Source organism: Corylus avellana, chromosome 2, assembly GCF_965113065.1.
Source record: "Corylus avellana chromosome 2, dhCorAvel1.hap1.2, whole genome shotgun sequence".
Taxonomy (NCBI): domain Eukaryota; kingdom Viridiplantae; phylum Streptophyta; class Magnoliopsida; order Fagales; family Betulaceae; genus Corylus; species Corylus avellana.
Window position 1 is genome coordinate 42,780,529 of NC_142491.1, and position 20,966 is coordinate 42,801,494.

Genomic DNA, 20,966 nt, shown 5'->3' on the forward strand with positions numbered 1-20,966 from the left:
GATGTTTAATACACTTAATTAATAAAAAAAATAGGCATTTTTGTCTTTTAGAAGAAGAATAAAAACAAAAAACAACTTCCCCATGGCTAAGGGAATATGTATTCCCACCTCTATAAAAAGGAACCTACAATTCCTCCTGGATTCCCTTTACTATTGTCCAAAAATTCTATGAGATTAACCTATTTCAAACGCCAGGTAAGTATTTTGTTTTTTTAATCTTCTTTGTTTCCTACTTTGTAACAAGCTGCCATGATTTTAGTCTTCTTATTCCAAGTTCCAACCGAAATTTTATTGATGTGTGATTTGTGAAAAAATATCTTTGACTTTGAAAAGTAATTTCTTAATTAAGAAACTACCTGGTTGAATCTAAAAATAGTATTTGGATTGAGGTTGTGTCTAATACTTGTCTAAGTACCGTGTACCTAGAGTTATTGTACACCGTACAATAACTCTAATTTGGACCATTTATTTTAAATGAACAATAAAAAAATACATTGATGTATCACTAATTTGGGTCCAAATGATGGTTTTAAGCCTCGTGACGTAGCTCAACCACTCAAAAAGCAGTCTAAGAAATGATTGGTTACCCTTTTGTCTATACATTTATATGAACAACCAGAGGGAGAGAAAAACTTTTAAGTGGTGGGGGGTGGTGGTGGATTTGGCTTATATGTTATTATTAAAATAAATCAATGATCAAGATTGAACTTTTCAAAATCTCTTTTCATTTTCTCTCTTTTATTAAATGTTTCTAAAAGTAAGTCAACTTTAAAATTCAATCTTGATCGTTGATTCAACTACAGCATACATGTTGTTATTAAAATAACAGCATGTAAGCCAGATTCAGGGGTGGTAACAGATTGGTAGTCGAAGCGGGAAGTGCTACGGTGATCATAATAGATGTAAGGATCGACAGCTAGAAATGAATAACTATGTGTGCCAAATTTTGAGTAATTCGTTTGAAATAAAAATTTCATATTAAAAATATTGTATCCCGTATAATGCTTAGTTATTGCATGGGACCTCAATCCTTAAATGGAATATTTATTAAACCATTATTCGAAAAAAATTTACAAATAATTCCAAAATACACAATATTTATAACTGTTTTGACCTTTTATCTTTCACATTAAAAATACATTTTGTATTAATTTAATTGAGTTACCGTTACAAGTTACCTAAATAGAAGCAAACAACAAAGCGTATATAATTCATGACCAATGACAGTTAGACAGTTAGTTTGAAAGGGCGAGACATTGAATAGACAGAACAATATATGGTTAAAAAATAACTGAGGGGTTTGCATGTTTTTCGGGAGTTAATAAGAAAAGTCAAACGGGTCGTCTTCGGACCATCCGAAATAAAAAAAAAAACGGGTCTTGACTCGTGCCGTGACAGGCGTGGACGTGAGAAAGATCAAAGACGACACAAAGTCGCATGTAATAACAGCCTAACTTTGACGGGCCAACCCGGCTGCACACCCATAAATAAAAGCCGAAAGAAGAGAAGCGTCAAGCGTCCTCGTCGGCTCTCATTGTGAGGGAAGAGTTATAAACCAATAGGCTCTGTTTCTCTCTCTCTCACGCAGACATGCAGAAAATGAAGAACCGGAGCGCTGGAAAAATCTCCGCCCAATGGATTCCCGTTTTCTGCGCCTTTTCCTTCCTTATTGGCATTCTCATCAGCGGCAGGTCCCGTTTTTGTTCTTTTTTCTCTTCGCCCTGTGTCCGTGCATTTCCTTTGTTGGAAAACTTTTGATTGATTGGAATTGTAGGAAATTTGTTTTTCTTTTTTCGTTTTGGGTTTGATATTGGGGTGTTTTCGAAGCTAGCTGACGAGATTGTTTTGGTGTTGGATCGTTGTTTCTCAGGACGTGGGCCCCACCGGAATCTAACGGTCAGCTCATGCACCGGCGGCGACAGGAGCAAGAGTTGCTAGCTGTTTCCACCGACGATTTTGCAACCAAAACGGTACGTATATATAATTTTTGTTGATGCTCAAAAAATGGTCAAAATTTGAAATTTTATTTTTTCCTTTCTGTTGGGTATTGAATTTTCATTGTTTTCCCAGAAACCAGCAGCGGATAGCGATGTAACGGAGAGAGTTTACAGAACCCAGGAAGCACTTCAGTGAGTTTCTCAGAATTCTTTGTGTTTTCTGTCACAATTCTCTAAGTTTCAAGCTAATTTTCTAATAATTTGGAGTTTTGGAGGTGCGTCCAGATCCCTAGACAAGCAGATATCGATGCTGAATATCGGGTTATCGGCGACTCGGAATTCTCGGGAAATGGGGATCCCCGAAGGCTCTGCTTCCACCTCTTCGTTTCCCACTGAGAGGAAGAAAGTGTTCATGGTCATTGGAATCAACACTGCTTTCAGTAGTAGGAAGCGACGTGATTCGGTGAGAGAGACTTGGATGCCGCAAGGTAAATTCACATTTGTTCTTTGTATGTTTCATTGTTTGGTCTTATTATGGATGTGGGGTTTGTTTGTTAAGAATGTTGAGCTGTGTTTTTGTAGGTGAAAAGCTTGTCCAATTGGAGCAGGAGAAGGGAATCGTGATACGGTTCATGATTGGCCACAGGTAAATTGCCTGTCGCTGGTTCTTTTTGATCTGTTGACGCTTTAGAATATAAAGTCAATATTTAGATTTAGATGTCAGAAATTATGGTCGGAATTTATTTATAGAATCCCTGTTTTGTATGCAATGATCTTATGGTGACAGTTGGGCTCATGCTTGTCATTGTTAGTATTTTCAATGAAAAGGGATATGATTATGGAGAATAGACAAATATGTTGAAAGAGAAGGATGATTTCAAAACTAATTTCAGGCTTCTACTGAAGCAAAATTCATTCTTCTGGATATGACTATTAGATAATCCCTAAAAGTAATTGCAATTGTACATCTCTTTTGTCTCATATTATTACATATATGACAATAAGATGTTGAAATTGACAGCTAAATCATATAATGTTGCTTTAAATGAAATTGAGCTGACTGATATCTGCATGATTGGTTCAGTGCAACATCCAACAGCATCTTAGATCGAGCTATTGATTCAGAAGAAGCTCTGCACAAAGACTTTATTAGGCTGGTAAGAAAGTTATGTTTATCTAAACATCGAAAACACTCTTCAAGGAAAATGGTACCAAATTTTCAATATGTGCAATTATCTTGTAGGAGCACGTTGAAGGGTATCATGAGTTGTCTGCAAAAACAAAAATGTTCTTTGCCAGTGCGGTGGCAACATGGGATGCGGACTTCTATATCAAGGTGGATGATGATGTCCATGTCAATTTGGGTATGCACAGCCTCTTAACTTCTTTTATTTTTGTTGTCATCTTGTTGCATTATTATCACTATGGTTGAGTTTCTTACATGTCTTGTTTTTGTAGGTATGCTAGCTACGACTCTTGCCCGTCACCGTTCAAAACCTAGAGTCTACATTGGGTGTATGAAATCTGGACCGGTTCTTTCTCGAATGTAATTCTCCTGAATCTTATGTGTTGATGATAATCAAAATGTTACTATTTTATTTGCTTTCTGCCCTATCTCTCTAGTGTTATATTAGCATTTTAATTAAGTTCCTTTGTTCTCTAGGGATGTCAAGTATCATGAGCCAGAGTACTGGAAATTTGGAGAAGAGGGGAATAAATACTTCCGACATGCAACTGGGCAGATATATGCAATCTCAAAGGATCTAGCCACATACATTTCTATCAACCAGTAAGTTTTTTCTTATGAAGTAGCCTAATTTGCTACCCTGTGAGGCTGTGAGCTACCATAATTTTGGCACCATCTTTGGTCTTTGCCCAGGTCAAAAAGATATTCTGCAAATTTCATTAAAACTTTGGAATAAGGTGCCTTAGTTGAAATTGACCAAAAGTTTTGGTGTTGAAAAACTTTGACTTGGATCAAAATCAAACTGATTTGAGAAGAGCGCTGAAATTTTGTCCAAAGAGAATGGTGTATGGGTCCATATTTTCCTGGAACCAGCAAGACTTTTTGGATGTGGCAGCTTTTGGATTTGAAACATTTGCACATACAAATATTCTTCTTTATGAGACACACATAAAGTTGTGGTTGGTGGTGGTTGTGATTGCAGGGCTATATTGCATAAGTATGCCAATGAAGATGTGTCACTTGGCTCGTGGTTTATTGGTCTTGAAGTTGAGCACATTGATGACCGCAATATGTGCTGCGGGACCCCTCCAGGTACTGCTTTGAAAAGACTTGTAATTTAGAAAGAAAATATACAAACTTTCTGTTTGGTAACTGAGAAAAAAAAAAAAAACTTGCAAAAAGAAAAAAGCTAAATTTTCAGGTACTAATATAGATGTGTAGCACAAGTTTACTGCTACTAGATGATACACCACTAGAAAACCAAGATTGTCAATACCATATACAGCCTGATATGGGTTTACTTTTAACATTTGATGTAAGTTCTCTTCAACTGACATTAATTATCAATTGCTGCAGATTGTGAGTGGAAGGCACAGGCAGGCAATGTTTGCATTGCATCATTTGATTGGAGCTGCAGTGGAATCTGCAAATCGGTGGAGAAGATCAAGTATGTTCATTCAAAGTGTGGTGAAGGGGATGGAGCTGTTTGGAGCGCTTTGTATTGAATCAATTTAAGGGTGAGGAGGATCTTCCTTAAGCAGACAAGGATTCTGAAAAATTTTCAGTGAGAGGCAGCTTAGGGCATTAAAATGATGAAAGTTGTGGATATATCTATGATACACAACTTCAGCCATGTAAGTGCTGGTGAGCAAGATGTGGTCAAAAAGTTATATGGAAGCTGTTCATTTGTACACAATCTCTGTATTCTTAAATAGTTTTTTTTTTTCCCTAAGGATTAAAATGTAACATCATGGGATGGGTCTCATATGCACACTATGCTCAGTGAGTAGCCCCATGAGTAGGAGCAAATTGCTATTAGTTGTTGGTTCTTTGTACTGATGTTTCTTCTGTAGTGAAAATCAAAAATCGCATTGCTTTCTAGTTTTGTGATGAAAATCCCTTTCAGCTTATGTTTCGAAGTTTGATGGGATTCCCTGCTTTTCATCACACTTTTTTTTTTTTTTTTTTTTTAAAAAAAAAAAAATTTTATTGTAAGGATGAAAAGGGGTTATACGTGAGACTTAAATACACGTTTGGCCCAGTGCGCACCAATTGACGAAACCAAGAAATTTTATGGGAAAGGCCCAGCCATTTTTTCTTTTCTTCGGTTATTTATAATTTTTTATTTTTTATATATATTTTTTGGTTTTATTTATTTATTTATTGTTATTATTATTATTATGAACTAAAGACTCTCGTAAGGGCCAAAAAAATAGACATTTGAAAGTAAGGGCCAAAAATAAAAAAAAAACTTAATGAGTATGGCCCAAAAAAACATTTAAAATAGGGCCAAAATTGTTTATTGGATAGAGCCTTAACAATTTAAAAAATAGAACCAAATTGGGCAAAATTTGGCTATCTTGCCAAGTGGGTCGCTATTAATCTTGTGTTTTGAAGCATTTTTAATACTACTCCATCTTCTCTTCTATTAGGATCAATAGTGGGAAGGATCCCCTATACAACCATTCCCTTTGTTTGTAATTTGCTTAGAAAAAAAAAATAATAATAATACACGTTTGGGACTGTTTTTTGTTGTAGCCAATATTGGACAGACATAGATCAAGATTATTAGATATATTATTGCCAAGTCGATAAAGCTTGATTAAATGGTAATTTTAAAAATTACATTATTTTTGAAGACATTAGAAGGACATAAGAAAACTTTTAAAATTACTCTTTTTCATAATTTGACGTGCGTGACAAATTAGAGAAACGAAGTTTAAATATAAGATAAACTTGCGGGAGGAGTGAAATAAAAAAAAAAAAAAAAAAATGAAAATGCTTCATTTCATCTATTAGTTTTTTTTTTCTCATCCTCCTATTTTTTAAAATCACCATTGGATATGTAAGCCATGTGAATCCTACATATAAGCCCCCAGATCTAATAGTGATTTTGAAAAGTGGAAGGATGGGAGAAGAATAAGAAGATAATGTATAACATATCTCAATAAAAAATATGAAAAACTTAAAGTAATTAAAATTAGAATTTAAAAATTGAGAGAAAAAATTGAAATTTCACAATTAAGTAGGGAAATTATATTTTTCCCTTTATATTTTTTTCTTGTATCAAATCTCTCCCTACAATTTAAAATTCATCAAATCAAGGTATGAATCATTATAAAATCACTGACTCTATTAAATTGTTTAGTGATGAACAATGACATGTAGGTTGATGGCGACATCAAATCCAATAAAATTTTGACATGTGTACATTTTGAATCAGCAGCAACAAACTGTCACATCAAGTAAAAAAAAAACAAAGAAAAAAATGTAAAAGAAAAAACCAAAGATAGGTAGTTTGAGGTTGGGCCTTAGCAATTATAGGCAGCCACCCGGCCATTTCAAGGCAGGTCTTGGGCTGGGCCAAAGCAATTCTTTCAAAAGCAAAGGCAGCCACCCGGCCATTTCTAGGCAGGCCTTGGGCTGGGCCAAAGCAATTCTTTCAAAAGCAAAGGCAGCCACCCGGCCATTTCTAGGCAGGCCTTGGGCTGGGCCAAAGCAATTCTTTCAAAAGCAAAGGCCCTTGCAATTCTTTTAAAAACAAAACACCGAAAAAGGATAATAAAAAACATCGTTTTAGTATTCAAAGCTACTCCATTACTGCGGGGTCTCTTCATTCTACTGGGAAGCTCAAAATTTTGATACTATCGGACGGTGGTGGGTGATGGAGAACGCTGACGTCTTCCTGGGTTTGCACGACTTTCTGGAGCGCATGCGACAACCCTCCGCTGCCGATCTCGTCAAATCCATCAAAAGGTACTGCATTTATCATATGATCGATACAGTTTCCAAATTGAATCCTTCAATTTTCCTAATTCCCCTATATATTGACTGCTAAGTTCTTGCAATTATCGTGTTTTTTCCAAAACAAGAACAACAGATATTTCTATTTACTTATCGCAATTCTGCCAAATAATTTAGGAAATGTTTGGGAACTACTTTTTCTTGCTTGTAGTAGTGCAAAGTTAGATAATTTTGATTTCATAAATTGAAGGAAAATGCTTGCCTACTGTAACTTTTACTACAACCTCTTACAACTTTGATGTCAATCCACAATGAGTATCACGCAGGGTAGATTGTCATGTCAATTTGTAAACCTAGCAAGTTCAATGTGAATTACCTAGTGGCAGTCCCCATTTTAAAAGCTGTATCCTAGCAGCAGTCCATAGTCAAAGGAAAATTTATACCCATGTCACAATGGTTGACTTAACGTGTTTTAAGTGGCTTTTCTTTTCTTTTTTGTTTTAAGTGGGTGACATCACTGTTAAGTGGCTTTTCTTTTCTTTTTTGTTTTAAGTGGGTGACATGAGACATCACTTAAAACATCTGCTGATGTGAAATGAGCGTGAAAAGTAGATTACTTGACAAATAATGTTCAATTCTAAGAGCATCTTTAGCAAATTATGTAAAATGTCCATATTAGCTAAATTCAGCTAATATTGCCCCCTTTTCACCTCCAGCATAGGCTAGCTAAAATACATTTGGTGCTACAGTGAATGGCAAAAGAACACTGGATCATTTGTTTAATATTTTCTCTCTTCCTTCTCTCTTCTCTCATGACTAGGTATTTTACTTAACCTTGTTGGAGGTGCTATAAGGTGTTGTGACTCATCAGACAGAGCAGATAGGAGCTCATAACTGAAAATCATGATACCCTTTCCGTAGAAGAGTTGCCATAATAATAATTTTCTCTTTACAAAACAATCATGTGCAAGGTTTTGAATGTGATGTCTTCCATATGGCAGTTTTATTGTCTCATTTTCAAACAATGCTCCCGATCCAGAGAAGGACAGTGCAGCGGTACAGGAGTTCCTTGCCAAAATGGAATCAGCTTTCAGGGCTCATCCACTTTGGGTTGGTTGCTCAGCTGAGGAGCTGGAGAGTGCTGGTGAAGTGAGTTACTCAGACATTTACCTTGTATTTGCATCTATTTATAGGATGGTTGTGTTATTATGAGGGGTGGTCGTTCTCGAAGGGCCGTGGTTTGGAAAATGGCCCCGCTGTGCATCATGTGGTGCTTATGGACTGAGTGAAATGGGAGATTCTTCGAGGATTCCGAAAGGAATTTGGAGGATCTTTTGCACTTCTTTTTTACTACTCTTTTCAGTTGGACGACTGCTTGGCTTGCTCCTTTAGTGATTAGTTTCTCTGATTTTCTTTTTCTCTTTTCTAGTTCTACTTAGGCGTCCTCTTGTCTACTTCCTGTGTACTAGGGTTGCGCCCCTCTGTGCGTTTTCTATACAACATTACTTATCAAAAAAAAAAAAAAAATGGTCGTGTTATTATGATTTTCTATTGTGAATATCTCTTTTCTTTGTGCGACTTTATTATAGAATTGCATTATTCATAGGTCAATGAAAAGGTATACAAAATATAACAATGTACTATATCATGGAATATTAGGTCCTAGAATCTTTATCAAAAGGACCGGAGAACAATTCTTATTGTTAGGTGGTCTTGGGCCTCTCTTAACCCCAAAAGCTAACTCAAGAGGTGATGTTTTTCCTCACACTTATAAAGTGACCACTAGCCTATTCCACAACCGATGTGAGATAACTCCAACAATCTCTCTTTCACACATCGGACCCTGGGCCAAAGCAGCGACAACCCGTTTCTCCTGTGGACTGTTGGGCCGAGACTTGTTGATAAATCTGGGTTCTGATACCAGTGTTGGGTGGTCTTAGGCTTCTCTCAACCCCAAAAGTCAGCTTAAGAGGTGAGGCTTTCCCTCACACTTATAAAGTGACCACCAGCCTCTTCCACAACCGATGTGGGATAACCCCAACACTTATTTTGGTCCTCCCGGCCCCGGGGATTCCACCGAGAAGTTCTTGTAGTTGTTGTGGTGATATCATGAAAGAAGATTGACTATTGAGACCTTCAACTTTTGTTTTTCTGTCAAAGTGTCAGTTTGAAGGGATATTAATGAAACTAACATGTAGATACTTATTAAAAAAGAAAAGAGAGAGAAGACAAAAAGCATTAATTTAAGTTTATGAAAGTCTTAAAATAAATGAGTTCTGAAAGTTCTCAAACTAATAAGCAATTTCCCTAACATTCACTGCTGATTTAGCCTCCTAATTACCCGTATGTTCTTTTCCTTTCTAAGGGACAACAGTGTAGAGGAAAACAGAATTTTTCATTGACTGCCACCCTCTTGATTCTACACCATTTGATGTAAGCAATCCACCTGGTGGCATAGGGGCACAACCCATAATATTTCAGGCATTGTCTACAAGTATTGCTTTGAAATATATTTCTGTATAAATGATGAAGAAAGAAAGGCTGAAGGGAAGGGGAAATAGGAGTTGAGTGAATGAGAGAACAAAGGCATTACAACTCTGTACATAATTTCTGACTTAAGTTACTTATCAAAAAATAACTTCTGACTTCTGTTGTTCTTTGTGGTATGACTCCAATGATCTTCTGAAAGTGACTTATTTAATGAGTCTAATAGAACTCTTGAAATCAATAAGTGTACAATGGAGATATGCAGAATCATAAAGATATGGATACTAAACCTCTGTCAAAACCACCGAGCTAAAGCTGCATTACCAGGCTCCTAGGTGTTGGGTCAGGGTCAGGTTCAAATCTAACTATCAAAAAAGAAAATAAATTGCATTATCTGAAAGCTCAGCATCAATTTTGACCCCACGAAAATCCAATATGGAGAAATAAATTGCATTTTCTGAAAGTTTATCATCAGTTTTGACCCATTGAAAATCCTATGTTTCTTTTCTCCACGGGGATTTGCCATATTTGCAAAGGGTATTGTCTACAAAGTATGACATTTCACTTATCAAAAAAAAAGTATGACCCTTGATATCTTAATATCTTTACTCTATGGTGCCACCAATTAGTAAGTAGCATAGGAAGAGGGTGTGGCCCAGTGAACCTAATATATACCCTAGGAATCTTTCTTTGATAACTAGAGAAGATTCTTAAATCCATAACTAGTTCAGAACTGACCTCAGTTCTTTTCTCTTATCTACCTTCTTTGTTTTTTGTTTTCTCTCTCTTTAGCTTATCAAAAAAGCATACTACACAAGCTTATCTTTGGTACTTGGAGAACAGTGTCTTTGAGATGGATTATGATATCAACGAAAATGATCTGAAATGATGTTATTTTGTTCGAATATTGAAAAAAACATTAAAAAAATAGCCCCAGCAATGCCCAGCTATTGTGGCTTGGTAACCTAGCCACCGCAGTTAGGTCATGCCCAGCTATGGTGGCAGGGTAGATCACCTGGGATTTGGAGCGCATTCAAGCACTTGTCGTGGGTTTGAGGTCCGCTCATGCATGGTTGTGGTGGGCACTTGAGCTTGGCTTTAAGGAGTGCTTAGAGGAGACAGTTGTTGAAAGTGAGATAGCAGGAGTGGATGAGGATTTATTAAGTATGGTGGTGATCGTTGAAGTATTAATCATGAGTGTTTATTCTCTTCAGCTGCAACCGTATAGGCTATATAGGTTAGGCAATGGTTGGTCTTATTGGCTCTGGTTTGCAGGGAGAAAGTGGCTATAGTGTTCTTTAAACGGTCGAAAAATTTATCAGACAACCAAACACTGTTGGAGGAGATTTCTCATACACTTCTCTGAGAAGAGTGTCTGAAAACTAAAGTGTTCTTAAAAACTTTACCAGACATACCCTATAATGCTTTAGGCCTATTATTGGCCAAATGGTTAATATTTTCCTTTTGTTGGTACAAATATTTATGAGATCATGCATGCACTATTCACTTTTATTTTATATCTTTAAAAGTAGCAAAAAGCTGGGTACTTCATACTTCTTGCCTTGTATAGCATTTGTTTGGATGATTTTTCTTTTTAGTTTTGGTAATTTTATTGTTTTCATTTCCTTTTTGGGTGTTTTTCTCTTTGTAATATGTGCTGTTTATGGATCATACTTCTGTATATACTGATTTCTTTTATCTTGTGCTTTCTTTCAAATACAGGGACTGGAGAAGTATGTCATGACAAAGTTATTTACTCGTGTATTTGCTTCACATTCAGATGACGTAAAACTTGATGACCAACTTTATGAGAAGATGTCTTTGATTCAACAATTCATTCAACCTGAAAATTTGGATATCAAACCAACCTTTCAAAATGAAACATCATGGCTAGTAAGTAGAGGTTCTACGTGATATATTCTCACTCTCTCTCTCGGTTTTGTCCATGATGGTATGTCCTGGATTCCTCCTCCCCTCCTCCTAGAGGTGATCATTTTCTTTTCTCAAATAAAAGTCTAGTTCAGTGTTAGTTCTATATCTAACTAGGAATTTGAAAATTGGTTTTGGGTAATTATTTTTAAAATGAGTAGATGAATCAATCATGCTTCCTAAGAGCATAATGGTTTCCATCTTTGGCCATCGACTGTGACTGCTATATTGGTTGTACTAAAGTTGTATATGCATGCAGCTGACAACCATATAGTTGCATTTCAGTTGAGGCACTAAAGCTCCATTTCTCCCGCAAACTGTCACATTTCTTTGGATTTTTTGACTGCCTACAATTTTCGTACTTAACTGCCTCAATCCAGAGCTTGATTGACCTAGATTAGATTTTTTTCTTCTGTTTCTTTTTTGATTTTTTCTTGGGGAGGGAGAGAGGTGTTATTGTGACCAAGAAGCTTCGAGCAGGGGATTCCAGAGCACGCTTAAAAAGCTCCTGCTTTTGTTAGTGCCCTTCCTTCAGCTGGCTCCGCTCAACTATTCATCTGTCCTTTCAAATGGATATTTAGGGAAAGTTCTCATGAAGGGCTTTCATTCCATTGCCCCCTATAGATATTTAGAAAAAAAAGACTGTTATCATGGATTCAGAATTTTTTAGTTAAAAACTCCATCCAGGGCTCTACATTTCCAGTCTTCTGAAACCCAAGGTGTTGTAGAGCTTGGTTAGCTAAAGTAAGGAGCTTTTCTTTAGCAAGAAAAAACAAATAAAGCAACAGGAAACGTTTGGAGCTTGCTCCCGTAAAAAATAGTGCTTGTGAAGTGTGATTCATGTGATAAAATTATTTTGTATGTTCTTATTGCACTAAATAGCAATAGGAATGTGAATTTGCGGGTACCAAAGTGAGACAATGATTCCATTGCTAACTTGCTATTATTGGCGTTTTCTATCAACATTTGGAATCATGTTGTCTCCACAATTGGCATGCCGAGTCTCATGTATTGCCAATTCAACAGAATTACTGGCTTCATATTGATCCTTTCATTTTTGACTCTTTGATGAAACCTTGCTCCGAATATATATCTTGAATCTCATGTTGGCTGAATCTTTTAGCAACAAGGCATGTTGATCAGGTCATGAATAGGAATCTGTTGAATCCATTACATGGGATAGTCAATCCTTCATTGCAGATAAAGTATCTTTTCTTTATAGAGGTGAAAGTTAGGTATTTTACTTTATCCAAGAATTACACATACAAGGTCATGTCACTGGTCAAGAACAAATTAGAAATCGTGAGACAAAGAACTTTTAAACAATGTTACAAGATGGTTTTCACAAAAGTGCGTGATGGAACACACTTTGAAATGTGGGATACCTTGGAAGAACACCAAAATTGTTTCTATTCCTGTTCACTTCCACGTACACTTAAGGAGTGTTGTGAAACTGGTTTTATTTATGGGATATTTTTCATTTGAAGTCTTACCTGCATCTCTAATCCTGTATTGGCAGCTTGCACAGAAAGAACTGCAGAAGATCAATATGTACAGGGCACCAAGAGACAAGCTTGTCTGTATCCTCAATTGTTGCAAGGTTATCAGTAACTTACTGCATAATGCTTCTATTGCTTCAAATGAGAATCCCCCTGGAGCTGATGAATTTCTTCCTGTCCTGATTTATGTTACTCTAAAGGTGAGATTATATATACCATTATGACTTACTTATCAAAAAAAAAATATATATATACCATTATGACTTGGTTTTGCCTGAAATCTTAAGCGTTATTCTGAAAAAAAAAAAAGAAAAGAAAATCTTAAGAGTTGGTTTCAATATCTGTAATTGTGTTCATGACTAAATTTTTTTCAATAAGTATTTGAAAAAAAAAAAAAAAAAAAAAAAAAACTTCTATGCTCTGTCAATCATTAAAAAATAAAAATGAAAAAAAAAAAAAAAAAAAAAGCTTTATGTCTACTGTTGCTTACTGACTATGAAGTACAGAGACTCCTGACATGGGAAATGGTAAAATCTTGAAAGTAGGACTTGAACATGAACATGGGAATAAGAAATTAAATATATATGATATCTATATATAGATATATATGTGTTGGTGCATGCATGTGTGTGTGTGTCCTTGAAAGTTTTCTATGCTTTCTAAAGCCACAATTAAGAAATTAAACCGTATTTAAAAAAAATGGATAAAAAGTTAGCCAATCCATGTTATGATATTCAGTGGTATTGGTACTATTATTGCTAATTTGTCAATTTTTTTTGTATATATATATTTTAATTCTTGTTGTTGATGTTTACTTTCTCCATGTATGAATTTTACTACTCATTAAACCAGCAAATATATAGATTTGTAACTTGTACCATTTTCTTTCAGATTTTTTTGGTAATAGGATTCTTTATATCTGCCATGCATTTAAAAATTAAAACTAAAGAGAGATAAAAGTTGTAGAAATCATGAAATGGTTGCATCTCTTCCACCTATCTTTTTCAGGGGAGAGGAGGGGGAAGGGAGGGAGTGCTAATTATTGTAATGACACAAAGCCTGATTTAGTATCAATAATGCTTTGCTAACTAATGGCTTCCATTCTTAGTATGATTTCTTTTGGTTAATGCCTCTTGAAATGTGACATTTACATTGTTATATCTAGATTACATGAATGATATCGTGCAGGCAAACCCTCCACAACTGCACTCAAATCTGTTGTATATTCAAAGGTACAGGAATCAGTCTCGATTAGTTGCAGAATCAGCGTATTTTTTTACAAACATGCTCTCGGCCGAGTCTTTCATCTCTAACATTGATGCAAAGGCTCTTTCAATGGATGAAACTGAGTTTGAAAAGAACATAGAATCTGCTCAAGCACTTCTTTCTGGGCTTTCAACTGATTTTGATGGTCAGTCTGATCAAAGTGACAGAAATGCAGCCGAATCTGTGGAACCTAAACATCAGTCTTTGCATGTTAAGGATAGGGACTCCATATTACGGCCAAAATCGTCTGAAACAAAATCCACAAGTAAGGAGGCCCCATATGCAAAAGATCAGTTATCAATGCCAAAAATTCCATCCCTCTCAGATTTGGAGAACAAAGGGGCAATTATGCTTCTGAAGGAGGATATGGTGAGCCAAGTCTTTCGGGATTATCCATACTTGTTTGCCCACGTCGGTGACCTAACTGTTAATGACGTAGAAGACCTGCTAAATAATTACAAACAACTGGTTTTTAGGTATGTTTGTCTTTCCAAAGGGTTGGGTGGTGCTCCCCTTCCTTTGTCCAATTCAGAAAGTCAGAAACAGCACCAAGTTGAAAATATAGAAGAACCTGGAGATAGCAGTACTGTGGAACCAAATGAGGAGTCAAAAAAGCATACTAGGACAGATGATGGTTCAAATAAAGTTTCACTATTACCAGAGGAAAATCTTGAAACAAAGTTGCCGCAGGATGAAGCAGTTGTAGCTCAAGGCGGGGGAAATGATGAGACTTCTCAATGATGTTTCTCTAGAAATGTTTTGAAATTTCAAAAAGATGGCCAGTCATCAGGCTATCTCCTTCCCCCCTTAGTGTGGTGAAAGTGAAACAGACTGCGGTGCTTTCTGGTTGGAAGTGCAGTGAGGAAAATCCGGCAAGGGGAATCTAGCATATAGGTTGAAAGTGTCATAGCATTCCATGAAGATCTGCACACATCATAGAAAAGCCTCAATCCTAGCATGCAATGACGTGTACTTGTATCTGCATATTTAAAGCCCTTGATATTGAAAAAAGAAAATATACAGTAATAACATGGAACATGTCTTTTCAGTGAGAGGCAGCTTAGAGCATTAAAATGATGAAAGTTTTGGATATATCTATGATACACAACTTCAGCCTTGTAAGTGCTGGTGAGCAAGATGTGGTCAAAAAGTTATATAGAAGCTGTTCATTAGTACACAATCTCAGTATTCTTAAATGTTTTTTTTTTTCCCTGTTTATTCTTTTTCCTCAAGGATTAAAATGTAACATCATGATTCAAGGGATGGGTCTCATATGCACACTATGCTCAGTGAGTAGCCCCATGAATAGGAGCAAATTGCTATTACTTGTTGGTTCTTTGTACTGACGTTTCTTCGTGTAGTGAAAAACAAAAATCGCATTGCTTTCTAGTTTTGTGATGAAAATCCCTTTCAGCTTATGTTTCAGAGTTTGATGGGATTCCCTACTTTCCTTAACAATTTTTATTTTTATTTTTATTTTTTTATTATTATTATTTGTGTGTGTGTGTGTGTGTGAGGATGAAAAGGGGTTATATGTGAGACTTAAATACACGTTTGGCCCACATGCGCACCATCTCACCAATTGGGCCGTTATTAATCTTGTCATCTTGCGTTTTGAAGTATTTTCAATACACTTACCTTCATATTTTCTTCTATTATGACCAATAGTGGGAAGGATCCCTATATAACCATTCTATTTGTTTGTAATTTGCTTCTTTTTTTTAAATAAATAAATAAATTATAAAAAAAATTATAAAAAAAAAAAAGGGCGTGTGGGACTATTTTTTGTTGTAGCCAAATATTGGACAGATATAGATCAAGATTATTAGATTATATTATTGTCAGGTTGATAAAGCATGATTAAATGGTGATTTTAAAAATTATATTATTTTTGGAAAAACAAAAAAGACATAAGAAAGACTTTTAAAATTACTCTTTTTCATAATCTTAAACAATGAACAGTCGTGTGTGACAAATTAGAGAAATGAAGTTTAAATGTGAGCATGATATAACCAAGTAAATTCGGCCAAAAAAAAAAACAAATAAAATCTTGATCTCCGAAAGCATTTTCCTTCCCCCGCCGCATCTCCCTCCCTTCGTCGAGCCTTTCCTTTAATGCATTATTTTTATTTTAGAAACCTTTAATGCGTTATTTTTACTTTATTTTCTAAAAGTAGTTTCTTATACATTATATAATCAAATGATGGTCGAAAGAAAAAATCTCTATTTGAATTAACTTCTTCCTAAACCTATATCAATTTTATTGGAACCAAGAAAGTTATATAGAAAAGAAAAATATTTTCCATTATATTAGTATTTTCCATTTTCCATTTGTTTGTCTTTATTTTATGTGGTTTTGTTCTTCCATTGCCCTTTTTATTCCTTATTTTCTTTTCTAATTTATATATTGCTTTTTATTCAACCTTTTTTTTTTTTTTTTAATAGAAGAGGGTCTAAAAAAGATAAGTGGCTATTTAAAATGCTGACAAGTGTCAATTTTAAGTTAGACCGTAAATTTAAAATCAAAAGGCACATTTAAGTGAAACAACGCTTTTCAAAGAAATTATAGTTGTTTATATAAAGTAAATCATATTATGGTGTTTTCAAAGAAATTTTACTACGCTAAAAGTGGTGATTAATCAAATAATTATAATTATATGAAGTAAATGATATGTTTAAATAATTATAAGATAAACATGTAGTTTATATAATTTATTGTAAACATACTTTATATTAGAGTAAATTACACAGTAGCCAAGAGGATAGTTTTTCTTACAAAAAAATGTCAGTGTATGTCATTGGGATGGAGGAGATGATTGCTCTGTTTTAATTACTTAGAGCATTCACAATGGAAGAGCCATATTTTTATGTAAAATAGCTCTTCAAAACTCACTTTTATCTAATTTAACTAAGTCATTTTTAAGTGTCTCCACATCCGATTAGCTGTATTTCTAAAAAAGAGGTGAGAAAAGATTTGGAAAAAAGATAAAGCAGGAGAGAGAAACACTAAAAAGTAAAATGGCTCCCTTAAAAAGTGCTGCTACATTTAACTTTTTTTTTAGCTCTTCTAATCAAATATCTATTTTACATATATTTTTGGCTCATCCAATGTGAGAGGTTTTTTGAACATTTGAAGAGCTATTCTAGATAAAAGTAACATTTGGCTCTTCCATTGGGAATGCTCTTATTGGGGTGATAAAAATGTGCATTCCCATTGTCAAAGCGTCACCGTTCCAAAAAATACATGACATTTATGTTATATTTATATAAAGGCTTATAGAAAGGAATGGATGGATAGTCTATGGAATTCCATTTTTCCATGATTATTTCTTTTGTAAGATATTTTTTTCTTTTCAGTAAGGAAATTTGTTTTGAATCAGCTTGGCAGAGAGAGGCCTGTTTTCCATGGGATTTCTCTCTCAGTCACTCTTTTGTCTGCTGTTTGCATAAATGGGGTGTGCTCTTATGAGTTGTCGAAATGGGGTCATTGCTTTGCTTTTGCAGTGAAGGGGGGGGGGGGGGGGGGGGGGCGCGGCATTGGGCTAGGAGTGCCAAAAATTACCGGGAAATCGGAACCGGAACCGGGGACCCGGTTCCGGTTCCGGTTTGAAAAATCCAAAAACCGGGTACCCCAGTTCCGGTACCCGGTTTTTATCAGGAATACCGGAACCGGGTTTATATTTTATTAAATAATATTTATATATTATTATATTATATATATATTAATATATTTTAATTTTTTTACGCTTAGTTTTAGGTCTCCCGTCTCCAGTTCTCACTTCTCCCCTAAGTCCCCTTCATCTTCTTTTCTCACATCATGCCGCAAACTCCTCCTCTTCTCCATTTTCTCCTCTAGTCCTCTTCTTCATTTCACTTCTCTATTTTTACTTTTTATTGTTTTAATGTTTTCTTTATGTACCTAATTTAAAATGATTTTTAGGGTATTTTAAAAAATTGAATTTTTATTTCTAAAGCCCAGATTGGCAAAAACATTGATTTTTTTAGGATTTTTGGGCTTTTTTAGGTTTATTTTTTTATTATTTGGAACAATCATAACAAAGCCTCTTTAATTTAGACAAAAAGATTAATAGAATTTTTTTTTTAAAATGAGCTAACTTATGAAAAAAAAAAATGGGGCTTATTTTAGGCCAAATACCTAAAATAAGCCCAAAAACTATTTTTCTTCAAAAACCGGTTACCGGACCGGGTAAAACCGGAACCGGCCGATTTTAACCGGGGTCCCAGTTCTGGTTCCGGTTTTCCAAAACCGAGAACCAGGGTACCCTGGTTCCGGTTTCGATTTTAGCCAAAAATCGGGAAACCGAACGGGGTTGACACCCCTACATTGAGCAATAGCAAGAGGAACGACATGAAAAGGGCAGCAAGGGTGGCAATTTGAGGAATCTATCGTCAACATGGCATGTAACCCCACGGTCCCCACCCCATTGTTGGTTATAACTGAAAGTGTTATTCCTCATAATTATAATTGGGAGGGAAATGATGGCATTTGGTCATTGGGACTCGTGCGACAAGTTTTCTTTTTATTGGTGAGTGGTGAGGTTTGTGTTTGCAAATTTGTGAGGTCGGAAGGGAAGAGAGAGAGAGAGAGTGGGGTACGCTTTGGGAGCTTCTATTGCTTAGACCCAAGCCACAGGTCTATGACACTACCTCCCCCAAGCAAATGTTTGGTACTTGGTCACCAATTTGTGTTTGCAAATTGGAGTAATAGTTTGTTAAGAGTCTACGTGGAGATGATAGCGGAGATGATAGCATGTAGAGTAGGAGTCAAGCACTCTAGTGCTATATTAACGACGTGTGTTCTTTGGTGTCACTCGTCATTTTCAATTTCCTGCTCTTTCCTAACATGTTTGTTTTCCTTAGTTTCTTTGTGTTTGTGGTGTTATTGGCCGTTCGGAACCACATAGCCTCTCGTTGTTATTCTGCTTAGGCGGTGTTCGGGCGTATCCAAAAACTTTCGTTTAACTGTGCTTTTGAGATTTTACTTCACATCGTATCTAAGTACGCAACTCACTGACATGTAGTTTAGTTGTTGTTATGTTCAATCTCTTCCTTTGCGGCTTGCTACATGAAGCTTACTCTGGAAGATAAGGATGATAATTATATGATCTCAACTAATACTTTATAAGATCTCAAAATGCGATTAGTATAAAATGCGGAATAATATGAAATGAAGGAAATAGAGAAAGACACAAAGATTAAGGTGGTTCAGCATATATCCTACATCCACACACTAAAGCCTCAATAGGCTACATATTTCGTAATTTAACAGGTGCGTTACTCGATCTATAACGTATTCACGAAATAGAGTTATTTTTTCAATTCTAATTTACTAATTTTGTATTAAGTTTGTATTGGGATTTGCATGAGATATGTGTCAAGAATTATTTGCCCTTACGTCGTTGCATGTCAGGTTTACGTCGCATGAGATATGTGTCAAAAATTACTCCTCCTTGCGTCGTCACATGTCAGGTTTAAGTCGCATGATTATAACATTATATATAGTTCATTTAATTAAATAGATTAATTAGACCTGCATTCCTCCATTGTTTCCCCAACAGCCCATCAAGGACTTCAAACCACATTAAACTTTTTTTTTTAAAAAAAAATGTAAGAAAATTGGAAAAACTAAAACAAAATGAACCCAACAAAGAGAATGCACCGTTCCACATCAAATCACGGCTCAAATTCCTTACTCGCTACGTTCCAGTACTACTACATTTTCATATATAAGTAGACCATTCACCCTGATCTTTGCAATTTGAATTGATTTAGCCATGGTTTCCACAGCTTCTATTATTGCTTTTGCAGGGATTATTAACGACGTGTGTTCTTTGGTGTCACTCTTCATTTTCAATTTCCTGCTCTTTCCTAACATGTTTGTTTTCCTTAATTTCTTTGTGTTTGTGGTGTTATTGGCCGTTTAGAACCACATAGCCTCTCGTTGTTATTCTGCTTAGGCGGGGTTCCAACGTATCCAGAAACTTTCGTTTAACTGTGCTTTTGAGATTTTACTTCACACCGTATCTAAGTATGTAACTCACCGACATGTAGTTTAGTTGTTGTTATGTTCAATCTCTTCTTCTGCGGCTTGCTACATGAAGCTCACTCTGGAAGATAAGGATGATAATTATATGATCTCAACTAATACCTTATAATATCTCAAAATGTGATGAGTATAGAATGCAAGACACAAAGATTAAGGTGGTTCGGCATATAACCTACATCTACACACTAAAGCCTCAGTAGGCTACATATTTCGTAATTTAACAGGTGCGTTACTCGATCTGTTAAGTATTCACGTAACAAAGTTGTTTTTTCAATTTTAATTTACTAATTTTGTATTAAGTTTGTATCGGGGTTTGAATGAGACTTGTGTCAAAAACTACGTTGTTGCATCTCAAGTTTACGTCGCATGAGATATGTGTCAAAAATTATTCGCCCTTGCATCGTCGAATGTCAGGTTTAAGTCACATGAGTATAACATTATATGAATTCATTTAATTAAATATATTAATTAGACCTGCATTCCTAGGCCGACATTCCTCCGGTGTTTCCCCAACAGCCCATCAAGGACTTCAAACTATTGCAAACTTTTCAAAAAAAAAAAAAAAAAAAAGAAAATTGGAAAAAAAAAAGGAAACAAAAAGAACCCCAAGAGAGAGAATGCACCGTCCACATCAAATCACGGCTCCAATTCCTTTCTCGCTACGTTCCAGTACCACTACATTTTCATATATAATTAGACCATTTACTCTATCTTTGCAATTTGAATTGATTTAGCCATGGTTTCTACAACTTCTATTCTGGCTTTTGCAGAGATTATTAATGATGTATGTTCTTTGGTGTCACTCTTCATTTTCAATTTCCTGCTCTTTCCTAACATGTATGTTTTCCTTA

At 35.5% G+C, this 20,966-nt stretch overlaps 2 protein-coding genes across 2 annotated transcripts; both read left to right on the top strand.

Moving 5' to 3' along the window:
• Positions 1 to 1,515: 1,515 nt before the first annotated feature.
• Positions 1,516 to 5,011, top strand: LOC132182340 (Galactosyltransferase family protein). Its single transcript, XM_088512981.1, has 11 exons — positions 1,516 to 1,691; positions 1,871 to 1,970; positions 2,071 to 2,129; positions 2,223 to 2,425; positions 2,520 to 2,583; positions 3,022 to 3,094; positions 3,181 to 3,301; positions 3,396 to 3,483; positions 3,601 to 3,726; positions 4,106 to 4,215; positions 4,480 to 5,011. Exons 1-11 carry the CDS (start codon positions 1,591 to 1,593, stop codon positions 4,626 to 4,628), a joined length of 1,194 nt encoding a protein of 397 aa, XP_088369107.1. The 5' UTR covers positions 1,516 to 1,590; the 3' UTR covers positions 4,629 to 5,011.
• Positions 5,012 to 6,710: 1,699 nt separating this feature from the next.
• LOC132189149 (vacuolar protein sorting-associated protein 9A) lies at positions 6,711 to 15,228 on the top strand. Its single transcript, XM_059603727.2, has 5 exons — positions 6,711 to 6,879; positions 7,869 to 8,016; positions 11,077 to 11,247; positions 12,803 to 12,982; positions 13,971 to 15,228. Exons 1-5 carry the CDS (start codon positions 6,788 to 6,790, stop codon positions 14,787 to 14,789), a joined length of 1,410 nt encoding a protein of 469 aa, XP_059459710.1. The 5' UTR covers positions 6,711 to 6,787; the 3' UTR covers positions 14,790 to 15,228.
• The last annotated feature ends 5,738 nt before the right edge of the window (positions 15,229 to 20,966 follow it).

Excerpts from the sequence above, each read along its gene's own strand:
- LOC132189149 (XM_059603727.2), top strand. The coding sequence starts at position 6,788 with ATGGAGAACGCTGACGTCTTCCTGGGTTTGCACGACTTTCTGGAGCGC. Across the intron at positions 11,248-12,802 it reads AAAATGAAACATCATGGCTA|CTTGCACAGAAAGAACTGCA; the intron begins GTAAGTAGAGGT and ends CTGTATTGGCAG. Across the intron at positions 12,983-13,970 it reads TGATTTATGTTACTCTAAAG|GCAAACCCTCCACAACTGCA; the intron begins GTGAGATTATAT and ends GATATCGTGCAG.
- LOC132182340 (XM_088512981.1), top strand. The coding sequence starts at position 1,591 with ATGCAGAAAATGAAGAACCGGAGCGCTGGAAAAATCTCCGCCCAATGG. Across the intron at positions 2,584-3,021 it reads CGGTTCATGATTGGCCACAG|TGCAACATCCAACAGCATCT; the intron begins GTAAATTGCCTG and ends TGATTGGTTCAG. Across the intron at positions 4,216-4,479 it reads GTGCTGCGGGACCCCTCCAG|ATTGTGAGTGGAAGGCACAG; the intron begins GTACTGCTTTGA and ends CAATTGCTGCAG.